At 38.3% G+C, this 22,808-nt stretch overlaps 2 protein-coding genes across 4 annotated transcripts in view; one reads left to right on the top strand and one right to left on the bottom strand.

The window, feature by feature from the left end:
• The first annotated feature begins 1,051 nt into the window (after nt 1-1,051).
• Nucleotides 1,052-10,282, top strand: LOC139761618 (uncharacterized). Its single transcript, XM_071685879.1, has 3 exons — nt 1,052-1,307; nt 4,536-4,664; nt 4,765-10,282. Exons 1-3 carry the CDS (start codon nt 1,253-1,255, stop codon nt 4,983-4,985), a joined length of 405 nt encoding a protein of 134 aa, XP_071541980.1. The 5' UTR covers nt 1,052-1,252; the 3' UTR covers nt 4,986-10,282.
• Nucleotides 10,283-11,686: 1,404 nt separating this feature from the next.
• The window catches only part of LOC139761617 (uncharacterized), a 152,861-nt gene continuing 141,739 nt past the window's right edge, over nt 11,687-22,808 (bottom strand). For all 3 annotated transcript variants that reach the window (XM_071685876.1, XM_071685878.1, XM_071685877.1), the window contains 5 exons: nt 20,579-20,810; nt 18,761-19,007; nt 18,447-18,525; nt 16,013-16,241; nt 11,687-13,367 (listed from right to left, as the gene is read on the bottom strand). In XM_071685876.1, coding sequence (XP_071541977.1) covers nt 13,280-13,367; nt 16,013-16,241; nt 18,447-18,525; nt 18,761-19,007; nt 20,579-20,810 — 875 coding nt within the window. In that variant the 3' untranslated portion in view covers nt 11,687-13,279. The remainder of the gene's footprint in view (nt 13,368-16,012; nt 16,242-18,446; nt 18,526-18,760; nt 19,008-20,578; nt 20,811-22,808) is intronic.

Raw genomic sequence — 22,808 nt, 5'->3', positions numbered from 1 at the left:
GACGGTTGGAGACCGCTTGGTCTCAGCCACTAGCAACATAGAGATGCCTGTTAAGAAAAAAATCATATCTAAGATGTTTGTGATGAGATCAACTCTGTACAGCTCTAATGTTACTGGGATAACACAAAAGCAGTTTATGTTATTTGGGAACATAGAAGCAGTTTAAATTCGTTTTTTGTACTCAATTTTGTGTTTAAAAATTAAAGTAGGGACAACTAGAGAACTAGGACAACAAAATCAGGGGAAGACAGAAGCAGTTTATCTTCGTTTGCTCTAAACTTTACATAAGTTTGTAAAGAAAAAAAAGTGGGGACAACTAACAATTGCTTGTGTATCACCGAATGATAGATACTATTTTGATATCCCTATTTTCGTGTTTTTTGTTTTATGTTCTTGACCACAGTAACTACGTAAACCTACACCGCACCGTAAGATTCTCTTTACCCCTATCTCCAAGAACCCGCCGCCTTAGCACAACTCAACCCATCTCCTTAGTCTCTCTCTCTCTCTCTCTCTCTCTCTCTCTCTCTCTCTCTCTCTCTCTCTCTCTCCAGGACGCGGGGGCAGCAGTACGTAACCTTGAGCGGTACGATGGACCATCCGACCGTGAAGTTCAACGCTCTTTAAGTTTCGTTCGCGTTTCTTTTTCTTTCAGCATCTTTCCGTCAGGAGTAGACACTCACTGTAAGACAAACTATTCACGATTATATGTATTATATAACGACAGGTATAAATCAAGCGATGCCACAGTATCGAAGAACAACGACATAATATCGCCCCTTGCACCGTCCTGCTAACTTTGTATATTCTGGGAAAACGCAGAACGTTAACATCATCTTCAGCATGTATTTGCTTCCAATTAAACCCTTCATATATATTTCTTTACGTTACTAGGTCCTTGTTTCCATGAGAACAAGACAGATTTTGCCTAAATGCTTCCTGATCTCAGCTTGAAAATTGTTTTCCTCTCGTGTAACACTGAGTATAACATAGTCGAGAAATAATTGACGAATGTGTCACCTCTGTGAGTCCGTTCTTCCTTCCAGTGGCGTGTTACACCAGCACTGGGACAGTCCTGTGAGTGAGTCAGTACGTTGAAACCACGTGTGCCGTCCACACAACCCAGGCCTTGCTCTCCTGCCTCTGGGGAGGCGTCAAGATCCCAGCAAGTGGTAGTGAGGGTGTATATGGTGGCGCCAGTAGGATTGTGGCGAGTGTGGGGCTGACGTGGTGTGTGTCCCTGAGAAGGAAGATGCTGTACGGTGTTGCGTTGGTGCTGCTAGTGCTGTCTCCACCAGGACATACAGGTATCCCAGTACAAGAAACGTGTGAGGGGAAAAAATATCCATATTCTGACTGCATGTTGTGCATAATCGCCCTTCAGCTCTACAGAACTAACAAGTTATTGAAGTGAATGTTACCCTTGAGTGGCATATGCATGATGAATATGTAATCTGAGCACAGTAAGCGCCTATGTGCTTCATGGAAGTTGCCTTACAACTTTGTGGTGGCTTCGATGCGTCATATCAACAAATGGGGACCTCACCCATGTAAGGTCTTAGGAAGCGACTTAAGACGGAGGCTTTTCCGCTCTTGCGACATAGTACCTTGAATGATAGTGTCGTATAGTGTTGGGAGAAGGCAAGGTATCCTACTTTGCTCTCGTCAAAGCTTTTTAATGTACAAAACAGTTCCCTACATTGGCTTTGTCAAGTAATGTCGAAATTGATATTGTCGACATTGTCTTTACAATTTCTTTCTGGAGCAAACCATTGTCTGGAAGTGCAGGAGACGCCAGAAAAGACATATAGATACTGACCATACATCCGTTATGTTGTAATTTTAACTGGCATAAGAAAATTCTAGCGTTCTAGCGTTCTGGTGATTTAATGTACTGTAATGGATGTCTGTTATTGATAAATAGTTGCTCTGCTTCGTTACTTTAAACACGTAAGTGGACCTTCCTTACCAGTAAGATGCTCTCGTCAACTGCAAGTAACGGGACACTAATCAGCGTTCTGTGAATGGTGAATAAATATCCTCTTACACAACGGCCAGAGGTGACGTAACGATACAGTAATGCTAACCACCACTGCAGCAGCGACACACTATCCACCGTCCTCAATGATCCTTAACGAACTTCAGGTCACAAGCGTAGAGGCGAAAACTTATCTATATTGTACACAAATGAATCCTTCTCTCTCTTGTTAACGTCCAACTGAAAAATTTAATTCACAACAATGCATGGCCAATATGAGCTTATGTGATAAACTGACGCCAGCGAAACTCTAGTTCATATAATAAAGACTGGGTAATATTTCGTTGCCACTGAGAGCGTAAAATACATCGGTACCTGCTTAGTAACAGTAATTAAAGAAGGGTTTGAAGCAGGAATCACGATGAACCACTGTAAAATGTTGCCTAAGGCTTTGTTCCAGGTTGTAGCAAGTCACGTCAGGTCCATTTCACCTCACGCAGGTTCAAATTAAATTTTATTTAGTTCCTCAACTGCTCTGCTCGCATGTCTTTTAAGTCCAAAAGCTGTCATCTACGTAAAAAAAAAAAAAAAAGCATGGTGGCATGTGTCTGATGGCCACATGGTGTCACATGTATGAAGGTCACTTAGTGTCGCATGTGTGAAGGCTACATGGTGTTTCATATGGTCACATATTGTCATACGTTGAAGCCTCGCAGTTAGTGTGTACGAAGCCACAAGGTGTCATGTGTGAGGGCACCTAATGCTTGTCATAGAGGTAATAAATATATCTGTACTCTTCTGTGTCTGTAAATCAGAATCTAAAGTCTAAAAAGGCGATCTGAGAGTCGAAAGTATGATAGTGATTCACATGTTTCAGATTCTCGAGTCAAGATGAATCCTTTCGCTCACACATCTTTCGTGTGTCCATGATAAGTGTGATGGATACATCCTGACACAAACATCCGTACCCTCACTGTATATGTCACCGTACATCGTTATGATTGTATATCAGAAATCCTGCAAGCTAAACGTTTTCGTCAATAAAAATGATTTACGTAGTATATTTGTGATGAACGCAATTATTAACTAAGATTTTTCAAAAAGTCTACAAATGCCTGTTGTTAAGATCGCCTGGTCCCACACGGGGCCTTTGCCTGTTGACGATGATACCCGGGTATTTAAGACCTGGCGAGGCCAGGTTCTTGGAAGGGTAGCTATACCCAAAGGGAACAAGAGACGTCGAAGCCGAATGACGCAAGCATCTGACCTCTCTCCATGCTGGTGGACTGAGAGCGGCTCTTCTTATGGAAAGGGTCAGGTCATCTATAATTACAGCGGGATCTTCTGATCTCCCACCGCCGAACATCGAGTGTGGGTGTCGGGGATTAACACTGCAAGTGCAGGCCGTAGGTTGGGCCACCAAACACATTTCCCCGTGGATTATTAGGTCAGGTAAGGTCACACGCGGCCACCTGCGACACAGTCAAGGCGTTGTCAGTAAGATGACATTTTGGGTAGCGACTGTCGGTCAATACATCTTATAAAGCGTGCGCCACAAAAACGATTTGGTACATTTAACACCTCAATGGAAACTTATGAATACCGAAGCCAGAAACATCTTATTTCGGATCGTACTGAGGGCTATAAGTCTGTGTGTCCGTTTCCTGTCTGCGTACTACTTACCGACCTCCACACAGTGGCGTGTTTACGGGGAAGGGGACGGTGAGGCGCCGCCCTCCCCACGATACACGTAATGGGACTCCCCTTGACAGTTCATACAGTTCGGCCCCTGCAACCAAATCCGGAATACGCGCCTGACTCCACAGACTATCTTAATGTATTATTTGAATACTGATGTACTTTGTATATACATATACAGTGCTTCTACACTGCACTGAAACACCATGTATTAATACGTCTTACATTCTTTTGAGAAACGAAATAGGATAATCAGTATAAAGCCAAATATGGAGACCCCACTTTTACTTGGTCTAGGCTAAGCAAAGAGCTTGTATCCGGCCCTTGACCGATGCCCTACAACCTGAACGTTCCGTTTCGCTTGATGGTGGTGCAATGTTCTGCAAGGTATTACTGGGCTCTTGTACTTGAATCTGGAAGCTGAAAAGGTCTTGTTTTTTAAAGACCGTGAAATACGGCATGAACTGTATTTTAATTTTCTATGTAATGTCCTCATAGTTAAATCGTTATGTACTCGTGTAAAATAGCTGATTAACTATAATCTTGCTTGTAGTGCGCGTCTTGCATTATGAAGGCCGGACGGAGAAAGTGATTTCTGACCAGTATTGCCCTGAATGGAAAAATACGCCTAAATCGTTGGACGCTTGTGAATATTTCTTCTTACTATCACAAAGGAATCTTAAAGAGAAGCATTCCTTCTTCAACATGGTAGAGAAAATTTTTCAGAGCTCGTGCTTCTTACTTTGTTCAGCTGCCTCGATCTTTCCGTCAGAGAGTCACCATGTTTCTTAGACTTGTTATTCATCGACCGCAAGACGACATAACTCCGTGACTAATACTTATACATGTTTGTCGCCAGAGGACCAGCGGGTGTGCTACAAGTGCCGTGCCAAGGACCGCTGCTTCAGCCTGGACACGTCGGCCACTGAGCATTGCTCTCCTGATGTCAACTACTGCGTTAAGAAGGAGACGTTCAGCAGGGTCACGGGTGAGTCAGTATCACCTTTAGAGCGTATGATTACATTAATACTAACGACAGTAGTAATAGTATCTCCTTAATACAATGATGACGTGTTTTATAAATGCAGGGGCGATGGTAACGGAACGGTACTGTGGAGGCCGAGATTTCCTGAACTCGGCCAAGGGTTTGGTGGAGGAAAAGTGCTACAGTGACGAGCAGGACGGGCGCCGCACCTCCGCTACTATCTGCTACTGCTCCCACAACTATTGCAACGGGGTAGGGCCACAGCAAGCCCTGGCTGTCGGAACGATAACTCTCTGGATCCTCATAACTGCTGCTGTTTTATGACCACGTTGGTGCTAGGTTTAGTTGTAGGAGACAGATATATCCCCTCAATGAATAAGATCCGCTGCAGCGTAATAGGCTTGAAACAAAAATCATTAAAGCAGCAACATCGTTCCCAAAGCATACGATTAACGTGTCATCAGTCACATATGCTTTTTTATTAGAGTGCAGTTGCATGAATGATTGCGCGAGAAAGATCATGCTAGTTATATGTGATTATCATTATTATTAATTCTGAGTTCTTTTTCCATTCTTATCCATGCTCTGGGTGGTAACGCAGAAGAGAACACTGCACAAAAGGTTCAGGACTTAGCTATGATAATGTACTTACATAAAGAGTCATATTTCGATTGAATTATTTACAGTAAACGTAGTTATATATGTACCTACTGTAGATGTCTCTGAATTCGCTGATTTTTACAAGTCGAAGTACGATGTGTTCAAGGGTGTAAGAGTAATTCTGATGGTATAAAGAGCAGATTAAGTCTGGCCAGAACATTTCAGTGTCTATCGATCGTGTGGGGAGCCATAAATACGGGGTTCTTGCATGATATAATAGGAGACGAAATGGCTGGTGCCTATATTTTTTTTTTTTTTCAAGTTCTTCGTGGATCGTTTTTGTCTAGCATACAGGTACACCCAGAGTTTTTCTTCAGAGGTATAAGTTTTAATTAGATCATCAGTCCCAGCATGCAGAGTGAGCCTTAGATCTAAGTGATGGATATTAAGAACATGTACCTCGACTCCGTCATGTGACATGTTGGTAGGAATTTAATGATGCTAGCAGAGAGCAAGACTGACAGACTCTCTGACTGCCTTTCTTGCAGGCATTATAAAATTTCAGAGCAAAAATTACGTTGGAATTGTCACTTTGTGTCGGCCGCGATCTTAAAAACCACATACCAGAGGCAGTTCTGATTTTTATTTGGTTATTATACCGAATTATATAATGTTGCAACACGTTAACCAACATTCTCCTTTAAGGCAAGGGTACTTACAAAGCGTTTATCAAGTAGTTGGTGAGGGTTCCAGTCTTTAACCAAGTGTTCATGGAGTTCTTAATGTATTTTATTGTACATGATTTATACATACTATTACATTGTGATTTAACTAGGCTTTAGTATGAGTAACACAGCTCGAACTGCTAATCTGATAAAATGAGGCATGACAGAAACTGATCGATACAATTATTGACTCAAAGGAATTCTAAATGTTTGATCTGGACGATATTTTTTTTACCGTGAGTCACGTAAAATGTAGACGACTGATCCATTTACTTAGAAATACATATGAAGCTTGTCAGTATTATGTTAACTATGCTTACTCTTCGAAACAAGCGATGTACATTGTATACAGATTGTAACTATTTTGACACAGGGTTAATATTCATTAACCTTTTTCACTAAATACTTATAAGGTCGTAAAGCTCATGATTCGATGACTGAGTCGGCATTATAAAGATGTTAAACGTACCCAATTACGGACTATGATTAGAGTGTTCTACTTGATATATAATTGATATATTTGGTATAACGAGTTTTGAAATATATGACTGTGATATACCTTTCATCGCACAATGTACTTAGTTTGATGGTACAATAAGACTTCTGTAGAACATTTTTTAGATGTAATTTGTTGAGCGAGTTTGACAAGAAAAATAGGTAACGTATAGACCGAAGTTTTTTCCTCGTGTAAATAATGACAATTTTGGCATAATTTTATGACTCAGAAACGAAACTCGTCCTATAACGCTTAAAGGCAAAGGCGATGTACTGTGATATATCGGAAACCTTCCGAATGATGCGAGTGTTTGTTGAACGTATATGCAGACAGCATGATGGAAACTGGCATGTTGGAAGAGGGATGAGTTAATTCAGATTCTCTGGAAAACTACTTTTTCCGCCAAACATGCTAAGTCTCGTTGAAGTGACGGCATAATATACTACGCACCGTAATGAAACTCGCTATTTACTGTCAAGTAATGATGAGCTATATGTATATTTGAGAGTGTATGTGGTTTTAGAACTATCCTCATAGGATATGCTAAAGGTTTTACGGTTTGTGGATATAACAAAGCTGACCGTTAACAGGTCTTAAGCCCAAAGAACCACCCAATCACCTGCCGTCGAGTAGTAGTAAAACTTATAGGAACAGGAATCAAAGGGTCACATATAACTTTGTGATTCATTATCATCATTATCCACTTATAAGTATGATATGCCGTGATGTAGAATCATAACTCGAAACATGGTATCAAATGGAATGGCTCATCAGCAGATGTAAAATGTCAGCCATGAATTGCGTTGTAAGGGACAAAAACGAAACAATAGATGGAACGATACCTTGTGATGAACCCCAGCCGTTATGTTGATGAATCAGATTCACACGTGATGACTGGCGTGTCTGAATGAATCCAATCTACGAGTGAGACGTTGCACCGAGGTTGGACCCAGCAACCGTACTGTGATTCCCAGCCAAATAGATTATATATGTATATGTATAAAGTTTATCGTGAAAAATACTGATGCTTGTACTCTTAACAAATGACGATCACTTGCATAGAGTCTCAATTCAGTAGAACCTCCATTTAGCTGAAGCTCAGTATAGTATTTAAGAGATAATTTATGACTTATGCTCTTGTCTCCTGCTGTACATTTGTGTAATTTTTTTTTTTTTTTTAGGAAAAGATATAAGGTGAAAAGGATTGTACGAAATTGTAAAGCAGTTATAATGGATGGGCCAACTATGGGATACTTGAAATACACACTAGTAAAAATTGTAATAAAAAAAAATATAATTACCACACCACCACCTTAACTGAATAAATTGGAGGTTTTACTGATGTCTACTTTAGGAGGAGCAGGAGTTCTAAATGTATTACTGAAATTAAGGTTGTCCATATAGGGAAGGTTACATAGATGTAAAAAATTTTTATTATAGACCAGGTAAGTTTGATACATTTCTTACGTACATGTTGTACATATTTGTGTGTGTAAAACATGGGCATTAAGGACAAAATAAAAAAAAATTATTTCATAATGTCTTAATTCATGTTCCCAGGACCTGCTGTATTTTAAACTATTTTTATCAAGTGTGTGCCAGTATTTAGATGAAATATGCTACATTTTCATTGACTTTTTTTTTTTTTTTTTTTTTAGTATGATTAAAGGATTTGCAAGCAGCAGTAGTACATACTAAAGTGAGCAGGAAAATTACAAATCTTACGATCATTCTCCTCATATTTATAAGGCATCTACTGGCTTGGGGAAGCATTGTGATATTTTCCATGATTATGTCCAAGTACAAAAAGGTTTCATTATAACTTAATTTAAAAACAAAAAGATTTTAGGACTAAAAAGTACCTTGAACTAATACTTGCAATTTTTGGGATTTTACTCAGGTAATAGATTTCCTTTATAACCTCGGAGGAATTTTTTAAGGGATTGTGGGGTTGAAATATGGGGTGGGAGGTATTTAAAAGCTGTAATGAAGTATTTCATTATTCTTGTGATTATTTGCCTTGTATAACTGAGTACTTGTAAGCTTAGGGAAGCATTACAAGATATTTTTCATCATTAACTCAAATATAGAAGGGATTCATTGTTATATTTGAATTCTAAAACAAAGTTTTTTCGGCTAAAAATGCCCTAAGGAATTACCTGCAACTTCTGATATTTTTCTAAAGGGTAATACACCTTGCTAATCTCAGATAAGTGCTGTTTTGTAATGAAAAATATGATTTTTGGGTTGAAATATTGATTGAGGGCCATTATGGGCTTTTAATGGGTTCTGGGAGGGTTTGTTGGAATGGTATAAATGAGAGGGTCTGAAATAAGGTTAAACAACAATGCTTTATTGGATGAGACACACAAGGTGAGGCAATAGAGGGCAATGGGCTACTAGAGGTACAAGATTATGGTGAAGAAGAGGAAAAGTAATAAGGTAGATCGAGAGATACAAGACGAGGTTGGCAGGGGTCCTGTGATGCTGGTAATATTAGGTGTCAGATGAAGCAGGAGTTCATGAGAGAGGTGCATGGCTGCCAAATCGACATGGAGCTCCTTTAGGAAGTGGGTGTGGCACTATTGTGGCTTCTAAAGTGTGTGGTGGATGCTGGTTTGTGATTGGGAAGCATGAGGTTCCTGGAGCATGCAGCCACTACTGGTAAGTGCTTGGATTGCAGAAGGCTCCTAGAATTGTGCTTGGGTTGCAGGAGGCTCATGGAGTTGTGCTAGGGTTGCAGGAATGCTGCGGACATGGCTGTGGTCCCTTGTTGTTACAGCTTCTGCTTGTGATGGACGGAGGTGATGTCACATAAAAGTCCTGCCAAAGGTGGATCTTGAAGATGAGACACCAGAATGAATCCAGGAGTCATGATGGGACATCTAGTGTTGGGGGATGCCCTAAGAGTCGCTTCAGTCTGGAGTCACATCACCAAGATTTCAGATATCAGAGTGGTACACTTGTTGCCTAGTGATGACTGAACTGTCTGACTGCCTTCCTATGGTAATAACTGGGTACTTAAGAGGCAGTGAGGTCAGGTCTGGGAGGAGTAGTTATTCCCAAAGAGAATTAGAGATGTCGAAGCTGAATGTTGCAAGCTTCTGACCTCTCTCCAAGCTGTTGGACTTGAGATTTAAGTCCATAATAGCAGCACCTCTCATGAAGTGGCCAGGTCATCTATAAGTACTGCAGCAGCTTCTGACCTGCCACCGCCAAATGTCAAGTATGTGTTTAAGGATTAATACTGCAGGTGCGGCTATAGGCTGGGCCACCAAATACATTTTTGCAAGGATTCTATAGGCTGAGCCACCAAATACATTTTCACGAGAATTCTTCCTCCACCTACTCCTCACATTACCAATTTAAACGACCTGTGTTGCCAGGCAATAGAGGTGGCTGACTTTCTGAGGACTGCAAGAGACCCATAAGAGGGGTACAAGCATTGGAAGGTTCTGAAACATACTGAACGGTAAACTACAGCCTAGATTTGCAGAAAAGGCCAAATGACAAAAGCATTGTGGCAATTGTCATAATATTCAGTGTTGTACCATGTTGGACTTTCCTGTTATATATATTCCAGTGACCAACCTGTGCAATGATCTTTTTTTCTTCCACAAACCAAACCAAGCAGTGATATTTTCACCGAGATTTCATCATGACTACAGTCTTTACTAGTAGACACATTTGAAGGTGCATTATGTGCTTAGGATGATGTAAACACTCTTGTTGCATACCTCATAGACCAAAAGTCAAGATCATAACTGTAGTGGCATCTAAATCAGAGCTTTTGTGTTATCTTCAGTGATTTTTATTTGTTTTACCTACTCTCATAATTCTATAAATTTTGTTACATTCTCTGACTATCTTACCTAAATGCAATCCTGAATTAAATATTTTTTCGAACTCATTTTGGAGCAATACTGAATTTACTAAAGCTGTAAATTAGAGATCTCAAGGTTAAGCCTCCTAAGACATGCTTCTAACCTTCACGACTTGAAGTGTTCAAATATACAGAATTACTTCAAAATGCAAATCTGACATTTGCAAACTAGCTTGGGAATAGGTGTGCATTCTCTTTTATTCTTGTTTCTCCTCCAGATCTAAGTTGGATAACTCTAACTTTCCTTCACCCTGATATTCTTCTCACTAATTCTATGCCCCTCCCAGTCATATCTTTTTTGAACAGTCTGAAAAGCAATTCTCTCACTGGACTCAAGCAAGGCTTATGGTCCTTATGACATACATTAGTTCATTGTCCCTGGGCTATCTCACTTTAAAGGCCTTAACCAATAAAGCAATGATGCTGTAGTTTAATATGTTTCCTTGCCCCTCTCTTAGTTATACCACTCCAATTATTAAGCATAATCCTCCAAAACCTGACCTATGCAAACAAAACTTGGACATGGAGCGAGTCAAGAATCCAGGCTTTGGAAATCAGGTATTTGAAAGGAGCATGTATTATGACTATATGAAATGAAGAGAGAAAGGAGGGGTTTGCAAAGGGAATGAACTGTGGGGTGGTACAGTGGGTGAAATGTAATACTTTGAGGTGGTTTGGGCATGTGGAAAAAATGTAAGACAGAGAGTTTACAATAGAAAGTACAATAAAAAGGGTTGGTGTGAGAGGAAGACTACTTGTGATAGGGGGAAAAAGAGTAGACGGGTACCAAATGGAGAGAAATGGTGGAAGAATGTGTGGAATGATGGATGTGAGGGAGGTATGTTTGGACTAGAAAAAGTGGAGACTTGCCTTGGCCACACCCTTGGTCAGAGTTCCTTGGGGAGGGGGGGGGTGAATGGGCATCAGATGTATAGGTAGATAGATAATGTGTTGGGAGATTAGTCATGAAGGTTGGGAGCATATGTTAGATGTTTAGTTATTTGTTCCAGATTTTCATGGAAAGAGAAAGGGCTCCGGCTCCAATGGCAGCTACAACGCAAAGGATTAGAGGTGAAAAACAGATCCATTGTTAGAAAAGTGGTCATGAGGTCTGCAATATGAGTACAGTGGGTAATGCCCCATATCAATAAGAACAAAAAATACGAGTATTTTTACCTCCACCAGTTGGACTATTTTCATCCAAATATATACAACCTATGTGTTGTCACATTAGTAAAAAAAAAACTGTTTTGTCACACAAACATATTCAACCTTTACATATCATCTCAGTGCTTTTGTATAGGTATCATATAACTAAAACTTCATTTCAAGTGTGTTCAGTTTGAACCACTAATAAATTTTATTCAAAGTACTTTACATTATAGATTGAGGACCATAAAAGATAAATGAATTCTTTGTGGTTGCATTCAAGGTGCATTATATTCATATATTTTCCACAATGTATTGCATCTTTTCAATATCTTGTCTTGCATTAAAAATACAAATTTCTGATAAACAAGATTCCCTAATACTTTAATATCTTTTGAAATGCAAAAGCATTTAGTACAATCCAGAATTAACAAGTTAATCCAATACCTTGATTAGGATTTGAACTAGAAGGAGTGTTGTAATGACTATGAAGGGGAACTAGTATTTCACCTTGGACCAAGAACTCTTGTTCACCCTGTTGTCATAGAGTAATAAAAAAATAAATAAATAGAATAAAATGAATAAATAAAGAGGGAAAGAACTGTAAAGAGTAACTTCAGGGAACATTCATTATAAATGAAGATGCAGTGAACTAGGGTCATGAAAATGATGAAAAAGCATTGGCCACCAATCACATCTTACTGAAACCATCATATGATAACATTAGTACAATTAATCAAAGTTTTGCATTAAACAGAACCTGGAACTGTTCATAGTTAATAACAGGATATTTCTAAATTAATAACCTCAACATTCTTAGTACAGTATATATTATAATTTATCTTTTCATAAACCAATGAATATCTTATTTACAATATAAAATATATGTATGTACAGTATACATTATTTGATATATATATATATATATATATATATATATATATATATATATATATATATATATATATATATATATATATATATATTGTAGGTGTGTGTGTATTTATTCTAACATGGCAGCTGCCATTGTTTGTATTCATGTATATTCATGGCTATAAAACTGACCATTTCTGTATTGAGTTCATTACTGTGGGATTTTTTTTCCAACTGCTAAGTACAGGTCTTGTATTAAAGTTAAAATTATGATATATTTAAAAATTTCTAATGCTCTTTGTTTATATGAAATTCTAATCCAAGTGCTACAACATATAAGTAATAGATGTCTTTTGTTTCTGGAGAGAGAAAGATGAGAGACAGATGATGGAGGCAAGAAATAGACAAGAGAGACAGAAATACACCAAAACTGGACATTCATAATGAGAACTGATCACACCAAGGCATTAAACATGATATAACCTAAGATATGGGCCAAAACAATAGGAATGAATCACCTTTACAATAATTTGGGACAATACAATGATACTACTTTTATACTAGGTCAAAACTTTTCGATGGTGTTAATAATTCTGCACCATCTATGTTAGGAAAACTTAGCAGTTACATTGTGCACTTTGGTTTGCCTCGAATGAGGTAGTACAACCATTACAGAGTTCAAGCTGCATTACTGTACATGAATGATTTAGTATAACTAAGCCTCAATTTCATTATGAATGATGTAAAAAAAAACTTTCACTTGCTCCAATCTTATTTTCTGAGCAGCTTCTTGGACATACCTTTCCAGCAGTACGGTACTGTAGCATTAATGTAAGTACATGAGAATCTTGAACATATGTGTACGTTGAGTTCAACAGTCACCATACAAATATTATAATTTCGAGGATGCAGATGACAGTTCATAAAAGAGCACATATGCCTCAGGGCTGCATACTCTTGATGTAGAAATATGTGTCACTCTGAAAAGGTGCAAGCATTCTTAAACTACATTTCATATATTCCCATGAATCAAAAGCAAATTTGAATCACTACATAAACGGGATCAGAAGGATAGAAAGGTGGTTGTAATATTTAATGTGAATGGGAAGGTGGGATGCAATAAAACTGTCCAGATAGTAGGTAAATGTGGAGTGCCTGGAGTCAGTGGGAATGGAATGGAAGTTATCTTGTGGATGTCTGTGCTGAGAGGGGATTTATTCCTTGCAAACACCTTTTTTCAGTGCAAGATGAATTCCATATTTATATGGATGAGATACAATGGAAGAGAACACAAGGGTTTTACTGACTTTGTGGCTGTGGATTAAAGGTTAAGAAAGGTTTTGCTATATGCTGGAAGTTATGAAAAGATTCTTTGGAGATTCTGACTGTTTTGTAGTTCTTGTAGAGGTGAGGACCATACAGAAATGGAGGTATGGCACATGAATGAACAGAGAGGTAAAAAAGTTGACAAGAGAGAAGATAAATCAGGAGAAATGCAAGGAGGAGTATGAAAGAGGGGTGACAAAAAGTTCAAGTGTAAGTGCAGTGAATATATGTATGCAGTAATGTGTGGAGATATTTAAAATCTTTAAAGAAAGACTGTTCAAAGTAGAAGAATTAGTAGCTGGATTCAAGGTTGTGAGATATAACAATAAAAGTGGAAATTCATTATGGACAGATGAGATTAGAAATGTTATGGAAGAGAGGAGAAAAGTGCATATAGTAGATTGCTCAAAAGGAATGCACCAGGTCAGCAAAGGAGGAAGGAAGAATATAAGATGTGTAAGCAGAATATTAAGGAATTGATTGAGGTAAGCAAAGAAAACTGATGAAAATTTTGGAAGAGAGTTGAGCTAAAAGTTTAGGAAAAATAAGGAATTGTACTGGAAGGTGAAAAAGGAAAGAGGTGGATGTAAGATAGGAAACAAAATGAGAAAATTAAGGAAGGGGAGCTGCTGAATCAAATGGAGGAAGCAATATGAATATGAAATGAGTATGTGAAGAAATGATAAAAGTGAATGCTTAGGCATAGTAGTGACTGGTTCAAGTGGGAGAAGTGTAGATACATATGAGTGGCAAATGATGCCTCCTTACATTGTGAATGCTATTTTGAAAAACCATCAATGAATAGAAGAGCAACCAGCATGCACAGCAACATAAATCATTTGAAAACACTTAGTTAAATTTTATTAGTTACAAAAATGCCACATACTTCCTCATTATATGAAAGCAAAGAAAATATATAAATTCTAAATGTTAGTTTCTAATCAGAATAAGCCTTACACAGCACAGAATGCTGTTTACAGCCACCTAACAATGTGAGAAAGCAAAAGCATACCGATCAAAAGCACCAAACCCAGAACTTAAAGTTCAAGTCCATGGTTAGCTAACCTCAATGTCATTTCATATATTTTTGGTGAAAAGCATCTATAAAGCTGAACTTATTGGTAAAAGGTTTGTATGGATAGTTAACCTAGTATTATACTATTCAAGCAATAACTTACTATCAAGGTTCACCATGAAAGTGCCAGTAAAACCATATTATCAGATAATTAATCTAATAATATTTTGTGTACATAATTTACTAAATATGTCACAAATCCTCCCAAATTTTAAGTGGTCCTCCTATCTGAGACTATTTAAGTGGCCCTCCTATCTGAGACTATTTAAGTGGTCCTCCTATCTGAGACTATATGACATAGATGCTTTTATCGATTTTAAAGATTTTTAGGCCATCAATAAAACTGCCAGTTGCTGCATTCTAGTATGTCCTTAGCATTTCTAGCTATTCCATGCACGGCACAAATATCAGCAGAGTTAGTGTATGGTATTAAATGTACCTAAATCTATCTAGATATGTAGAAAGAGAACTGACTCCAAGAAAATATAGTAGGAAGTAGTTGGTAGGCAGCCAGGACCCACCTGGGTATCAGGAAGGTTAGTGATTGCTGCATAGTGAGCCAGCACTATAATGTTTTTCAAGCTGCACTCCTCTGACCCAGATAGCTGTTTTTTCCTTCTGCCTCACCCACACGTGGACTACTGGCATTCTGTCCACTAAAAATACAGTCTCTCCTTGTCATACATAACATTTGACAACATCTAACACACATAGCTTGGTTTTCTTAACTTAAGGTTTTCCTGCAGTGAGCACTATGCACTAGCCCTGCCTTTTGGCAAAATGGTAGGAGCAATAGACAGAAGCAGTAGTTAGGAACATTTAGGTTAAGCATTAGGCTGGGGCATTCAACAGAAGTAGCAGGTAGGAACATTACGCAGGAGCATTAAATAGAAGAAGTCAGCAGGAATATTAAGTAGCAGCCTCTGCAAACACTGCAATAGATTTGTCCTCTACCAGTGGCCTCTTAAGGGTGAGGCACTAAATGCTAAGAAGTCGCACTGGAGTTCACTAGTTATGGAGACTATTGTAAGTGAAGTTCATTAGTTATAGAGATCCTACTGTCATGGCCACCTCCTTGAGGGAGTTCTAGATGGGAACAGATGTCAGAATTACAGACATATAAAGTAAATATGAGTTAATTTCTAAAACTCCCATCTTACATACATCAATGGGTTAGTGTGGCAGAGAATTCAAATTCCAACTCTGAAAAGGAGAGCTACTTACCGAGAGTCATTGTACTCATGCCAGGTGCCTGAGTAGGGATGTTTGCAGTAGGCTGTATAATGGCCTGAGTATGTTGTTCCTGAGTGGTTGGCGACCCCAATCAGGTTATAGAGAGGAGACGTACTGGAGTTTGAGGCATATCTGGATAAATTAAGGCCCTCCAATGGAAACTCCACTGTACATGACAACTTTCCACGCCATCGCTCCAAAGGTGAAAAACGCTTCAAATCTGTTATTCAGTCAAGGAACATCACCACCATACAAGCATACAAGACAAATTAATTTCATAAGTGTACCTATACAGCAACTTCATTATCCTCCATAACCTTGGAAAAATCAATTTTCAAGCATATTCTCATATATTTATTTCTAGTAAGAAGGGCTAATTCATCTCTCAAATTAAATAGAAAAAAAAGTTCCCTCTCATTTTCAATTTTCCAAAAGAAGGAACAGAGAATGGGACCAAGTGAGGATATTCTCTCAAAGGCTCAGTCCTCTGTTCTTAACACTACTATTGGCAGAGTAGCCCATGTTATGAAGCCCTATAAGAAACATCCACTTTGGCTACAAGTGTCTCTCTCTTACTAAAACAACAAAGGCTATCATGAATTTGTATCACGCAAAAGTACACATACTTAGCTTTTAATATTCTCAAAAATATAAATGAAACAAGCAACTTTATAAAAGTGTTTGATAATGTAAATAATGGTCTTTATGACTCTGCAGTCCAAAACACAAAAAGTAACCTGAAAAGATGAATCAAGGAGTATTTGAAAAACAATATTAAAACTAGTAGCAATTGCACTTGAAATACTGATGCAAAGAATGATAATGGTCATGGTTTTCCTTACCAGTGCTATGAAAGTAAACTATACAGTGCCAAAAAGCCTTTGATACCATACTGCATAGGAGGTTAGTCAAGAAGCTGGACCACCAGACAGGAATAAGGGCGAAACTCCTTCAGAGGGTAGAAAATTATCTCGGTGGAAGGGAACAAAGGATACATGTCAAAGGAGCCTTTTCCAAATGGATTGTGATGATTAGCAGATTGCTACTGGGTTCTTTTTCTGATACCATTACTCTTCTTGGTTTACATAAAATGACTTGCCTGAAGGTTTCCTCCCAAATTTTTTTTATACATGATGGTAAGGTCATGAGAGAAGTAAAAAATGAGGAATGCATTAGTTAACAAGGGGACTCTGAAGTTGGTTTTATACATGGTTGATGAAATTCAACCCAAGCAAATGTAAAGTAATGAAGATAGGACATAGTGAAAGAAGGTTCAAGTATGATTATTGTCTAGTGGGTAAAAGAGCTTTAGAAATGTGCATGTGAGAAGGACTTGGGAGTCACCAATGTTCCTAACCTTTCACCAAAGTTTCACATTAAGAGAGTAATGGTCATAATTTTCAACACAGTTAAAGAAAGCAGTTGAACCTTGTCCTGTTCTTATACTAAATTTAAGATGCTTAAGTTTAACAGAGAAATCCTTACCAGTCTGCCCAAATAAAACTTATTACAGTTTCTACAAGGTATTCTGTAAACACAAGCTGAAGAATTTTCTAGCAAGGTTTTGATTTTTTGATTAAGATATTCTTAATAGTACTGTTATTGTTAAAAATTATGACCATTGTACTGATTGGAATAGTGCTAATAGAAATATCAATGCATTTTCTCTTATCAAATACACAGAGAATTGTAAAATGAATTTAAGTGAAGGTCTACATAAACTGGATTTTGTACCACTTGTCTCTTTCTGCCTGATGCTAGGAGGTCTATGTCCCACAGGGAAGACAGTGTGTAGCTCTGTAGGAAAACGATCAAAATCCCCATTAGGTGCATCAGTGGCACATTTGGAATATTTGGATGGAAAGAAAACTATAAAAATGCCAAGGGCAAATGCAGCAGAAGGCTTGCACAATTCTCTGTAAACTTCCTCTAACAAAAACCTCATAATCCTGTGTCTAGACTCTGGAGTGTAGCCAACAGAAATGATATATGAACAGAAAAGGGCAGAAAAAAAGATGTGTTAAAAACTCAGCACTCATTTAGGCACATTAACATCTTTTGCACATTCGTTCCTGACTAAGATTATAAAAATTGCAGTTTCATATCTTTATGACCTTGAGTTAATATAATTGTTCTTCCAGGTTGTGTAGCTTATGTATGGTATGCATTAATTTTTAAAACAATCACAGAATGTATAAAATTCTACCTAACAGCAATGTATCCAAAGAAATTTTACCCAAATTCAGTGCAGATCCTGGTACATTACAGTATGATGTACAGTCTACCTACGTGATTTCATATTCCTTAAGAAAACAGCACATTTCTATGAGTGAAATCTAATGATATGAATAATTAGATCATTAGAAACTATAATAGCATTCTGTAGGGAAACACAACTACGTCTCTCAAATTGATAAAAGGATACGAAGAACTAAAACTTTTGGGAACTTCTGTATGCTGAAGGATTTTGTCATTCTTCTACGTTCTTTGCACTTGGAGCATGTCTGAAAAATAGAAAATATTTCACTATGCAAGGTAAAATCAATGTTTTGAGGCTTAGGTTTAAGCTGCATTAGTGAATGATCTTATCAAAAAATCTACAAAAGATGCATTTCGCATTCAAGAAAAATACCAAGCAGAAAAAAATGTCAAATCATCAACAATAGAATTTCACACTTATGTTATAAATGTCTACAGCATTTGATGAAAAATTAGTCTATGATCACACACGTCACTTACCGGTCTTTCATCTCCATCCAGAACCTCCTCCTTAGTGAAGAGATCAAGGCACTGAGATAGTCTCACCTGACCTGCCTTATTGGGGATGGGTAGACTGAGATCCCAAAAGGGGTCAAAAGTCACAGAACAATGACCACAGACAGAACACTGTAGACTTGATTTTAACTGTCCTACAAACATATCAACAATCTTGCTGTCATCATATCGAAGATACCGCTTCCAGGATTCCATTGCCTTCTGGTTGTCACTAAAAGGATAATCAATAAATGGATAAGAATGGCATGAGTACCATTGACTGCAGAAGGACAGCAACTTCAATATTTGAAAAACATTTTGCATTAAAACTCTGAACATGGTGGGAAACTCCTGAAGTTTCATAAAGATATAAATACCCATGATGCAAAAAAAATCTGGATAGCAAAGGGATCAAGGAAAGTTAAGATGGTTGGGCCAAGCAGGCCATAAGCAGATGACAGGCAAGTGATCATCTATAATAGTATAGCTGAGGTTAAGGGGAAACAGTGAAGTGTGGAAGACTGCAGGTATTTCAGATGAAGATGGTTAGAGGAAGGATTGCTGATCAATTGAATTAGTAGGCAATGGAAGTATCTAATAGGCATTTTAGCTGCATAAAAAAAATGCATGTTGAATGTTTAGCTCACTAGCCATAAGATGACACATGTGAATACAATAAAATTATTTGCACTTTATTTGAAAAAAGTAAGAACAAATACACTCAATAATGTTAAGAGATGCAAGATAAATTGTAAGTCTGCAGAATATTGAATATGTGTGTGTTTGTGAAGATATACCAGGCATGAAAGACTGGGTGTAGAATGGCAAAGGTGAGGGTAAACAAAGCATGGGGAGTGAGTGAAGAATGGGAGATATTTAGGGAAGCAGCACAGGCATGAGTGAGAGAAGAGTGTGGCATACAGAAGGTGGGTACGTGAGAAGGGGTAGTGAGTAGTGAGATGAAGAAGCGAAGTTGCTAGAGAAAGAGAAAAGGGAGGTTAATGGGCAGTACTTAGAGGGGAGTGCAAATGATTGGGAGATGTAAATGAGGAATGTGCAGGGGTTGAAAAAGGGCAAATAAGATCTGGTGGAGTGATTATTAAAGAACTCACTGGGAGAATAAGACATTCTGGAAGGACGTTTATAGTGTGAGAAAAACGATGGTGAAAGGGGCAAATGAAGGAGTGGTAAAGCTAGTGATGAGGCAAGGAGATGAAGCGAGTATTCAGAAAGTGACAAATGTGTCTGATGTAGGCAAAATGAGAGTAATTAAGAGTGGCTTGTTGAAGAGAGGTGATAAAAACCTTGCATTGAGGAATATGTGGAGAGAGAGAGAATATTATCTAGGGGGGTGAAAATGGATGTTTGATAGTCTGGTAGTCCTAACATTATTGTTTGGATGCGAGTCATGGGCTATAGATGAGAATCTGCGAAGAAGAGGGAGGAGTTGGAAAGGAAATGTTTGAAGATAACATGAGAGGTGTGGTAAAAACGAGTGTAGATGAGAAAGCTGAATAAGGTAGTAACATATCATTTTTCTCACATATTCACAGTACCTTTCCCAAGGCCTTCCTGTTAACCCCATCATACTTTCTCCAGATTCGTAAATGACATGTGCAATTCACTCACTCTCTCTCTCTCTAAGTATGTTTCACACACTTTCTTTACAGCAAACACCTAGTCTCCACACATCCTCTACCTCTCCTGAAGCCACACTGCTCCTTTCCAGCCAGATGTTCTGTGCATACTACCACCTTCTAAATCATCACTTTCAGTAAAGAAATTAAATCAGGTAAAACTTACTCTAGGCTATCATCAATGTCTTCTGTTATAGGCTTTGGCTTGGCAGCAACTCTGTTGACATCTTCATGCAGACCTTCCAGTAGCTTGCGCAAAAACTCTTGAGCATCATGCTGCTGGTACCCTGAGAATACTGGGGCAAACCTCTGGATCTGAGATTTAAATGGTCCCGTATTGAGGGCTCTACTGTTGTCTCCACCGTCATTCCACATGTCTGACAGTAGGTTGGCAAAGGCTGTAAAGATATTGCATATGAGAATTTAATTTCAAATATCAGAAACAGGGCGAAAAATGCAAATCTATCTACCCATACTTATTTGCTGTTTCCCATGCTAGCAAGGTAGTGCCACAGACAGATGAAAGAGGGCCTCACTCACAAGCATTTTCTAACTGTAATGTATAATGCACCAAAACCAGTCCCCTATCCACAGCTAGGCCCCACAGACCTTTCTATGGTTTTCCCGCACCTCCTACATATGTCTCAATTAAGTCCACTGACAACACACTGTCCCGTTTACTAAATCACTACAATTCAATCATCCTGTACACACCTTTCACCTCCTTGCATGTTCATGCCCCAAGCACTAAAATCATTTTCAAATCATCCATCTATCTTTAGTTTGGTCTCCCCTTCTCCATGTCCAGTCCACTTCTGACACATACATCCTCTTTGTCAACTTGTCTTCAATCATTCTCTTCATATGTCCAAACAATTTCTACAAGCCCTCTTTAGCTTTCTCAACCGGACATCTTATTATCACACCTCTCTCTTACTTTTACTATTTGTTCAAACAAACTATGTCACATCACATATTGTCCTCAAACATTTCATTTCCAACACATCCACTCTTCTCTGCACATTCTCACCTATAGCCCATTTCTCACATTCATACAGCATCGTTAGGGAGAATATACCTTTAAAAATACCCATATTCATCCTCCAGATAATAATCTCTCTACAGAATCCTCAATGCTCCCAGAACCTACACTCCCTCACCCACCCTATGACTCACGTCTGTTTCCATTGTTCCATTTACTGCCATGACCACAACCAGGTAATGTAAAACACTTACTTCCACCAAATTTTCTCCATTCAAATTCAAAACCCAACAAACCTGTCATTCTGCCCTGCTAAACCAAATAACTTTATTTCTATTTTTCCATTTGCTATCAACATCTTCCTTTTTCACACTCCCAAACTCAGACATCAACTTCTGCAGTTTCTCAATCAAATCTGCCACTAGTGTTGTGTCATGTTATGTTATCAGCAAACACCAACTCACTTCCCAAGCCCTCATACACTTACATACTGCATATCTGCTCCTTTCTCCAAGACCCTTGCATTTACCTCCGTCAGAACCCCAACAAAAAAATAACTTCATTATTGGAGAAACGCCACTAGGAAAAGGAAGTACAAGAATCCTGAGCACTTTCAGACGACTAGTTACAAAGAGAGATAATCGATACAATAGAGTTTATGTATACAGAAACCGAGGAAACATGAAATGGGGTCAAGTGACCATGTAATTAAGAGAGGCGAGGTTATCACAAGGGTGTAAATGACCCACCCTCTACTTGACCTTGACATGACTTCTCCCGCATGACCTCACTCAGCTAAAACCAGCCACAAGATTAACTTACATTATATAACATAATTGTGTTGTATTAAGTAAGCCCACCTTGTGTCCGGTTTTACCTGACTGAGGGTCAGGTCAGGCCAAAGTCAGGTAGAAAAGGTTGGTCACAAAGACCTTTATGCCAACCTTGCTTCTCACTAATCACGAGGTCACTTGACCCCATTCGATGTTTCCTCTGTTTCTGTAAACACCATTATATATATATATATATATATATATATATATATATATATATATATATTATCCCTGGGGATAGGGGAGAAAGAATACTTCCCACGTATTCCCTGCGTGTCGTAGAAGGCGACTAAAAGGGGAGGGAGCGGGGGGCTGGAAATCCTCCCCTTTTTTTTTTTTTTTTTTAATTTTCCAAAAGAAGGAACAGAGAAGGGGGCCAGGTGAGGATGCTCCCTCAGAGGCCCAGTCCTCTGTTCTTAACGCTACCTTGCTGATGCGGGAAATGGCGAATAGTTTAAAAAAAAAAAAAAAAAAAAAAAAATATATATATATATATATATATATATATATATATATATATATATATATATATATATATATATATATGGCTGCTGAGTTCTTTACCCCTTTAACAATGGCTG

Source organism: Panulirus ornatus, chromosome 41 (assembly GCF_036320965.1).
Source record: "Panulirus ornatus isolate Po-2019 chromosome 41, ASM3632096v1, whole genome shotgun sequence".
NCBI lineage: Eukaryota > Metazoa > Arthropoda > Malacostraca > Decapoda > Palinuridae > Panulirus > Panulirus ornatus.
The sequence above is the reverse complement of the archived record's forward strand: the minus strand, read 5'-3'. Positions and strand labels throughout refer to the sequence as shown.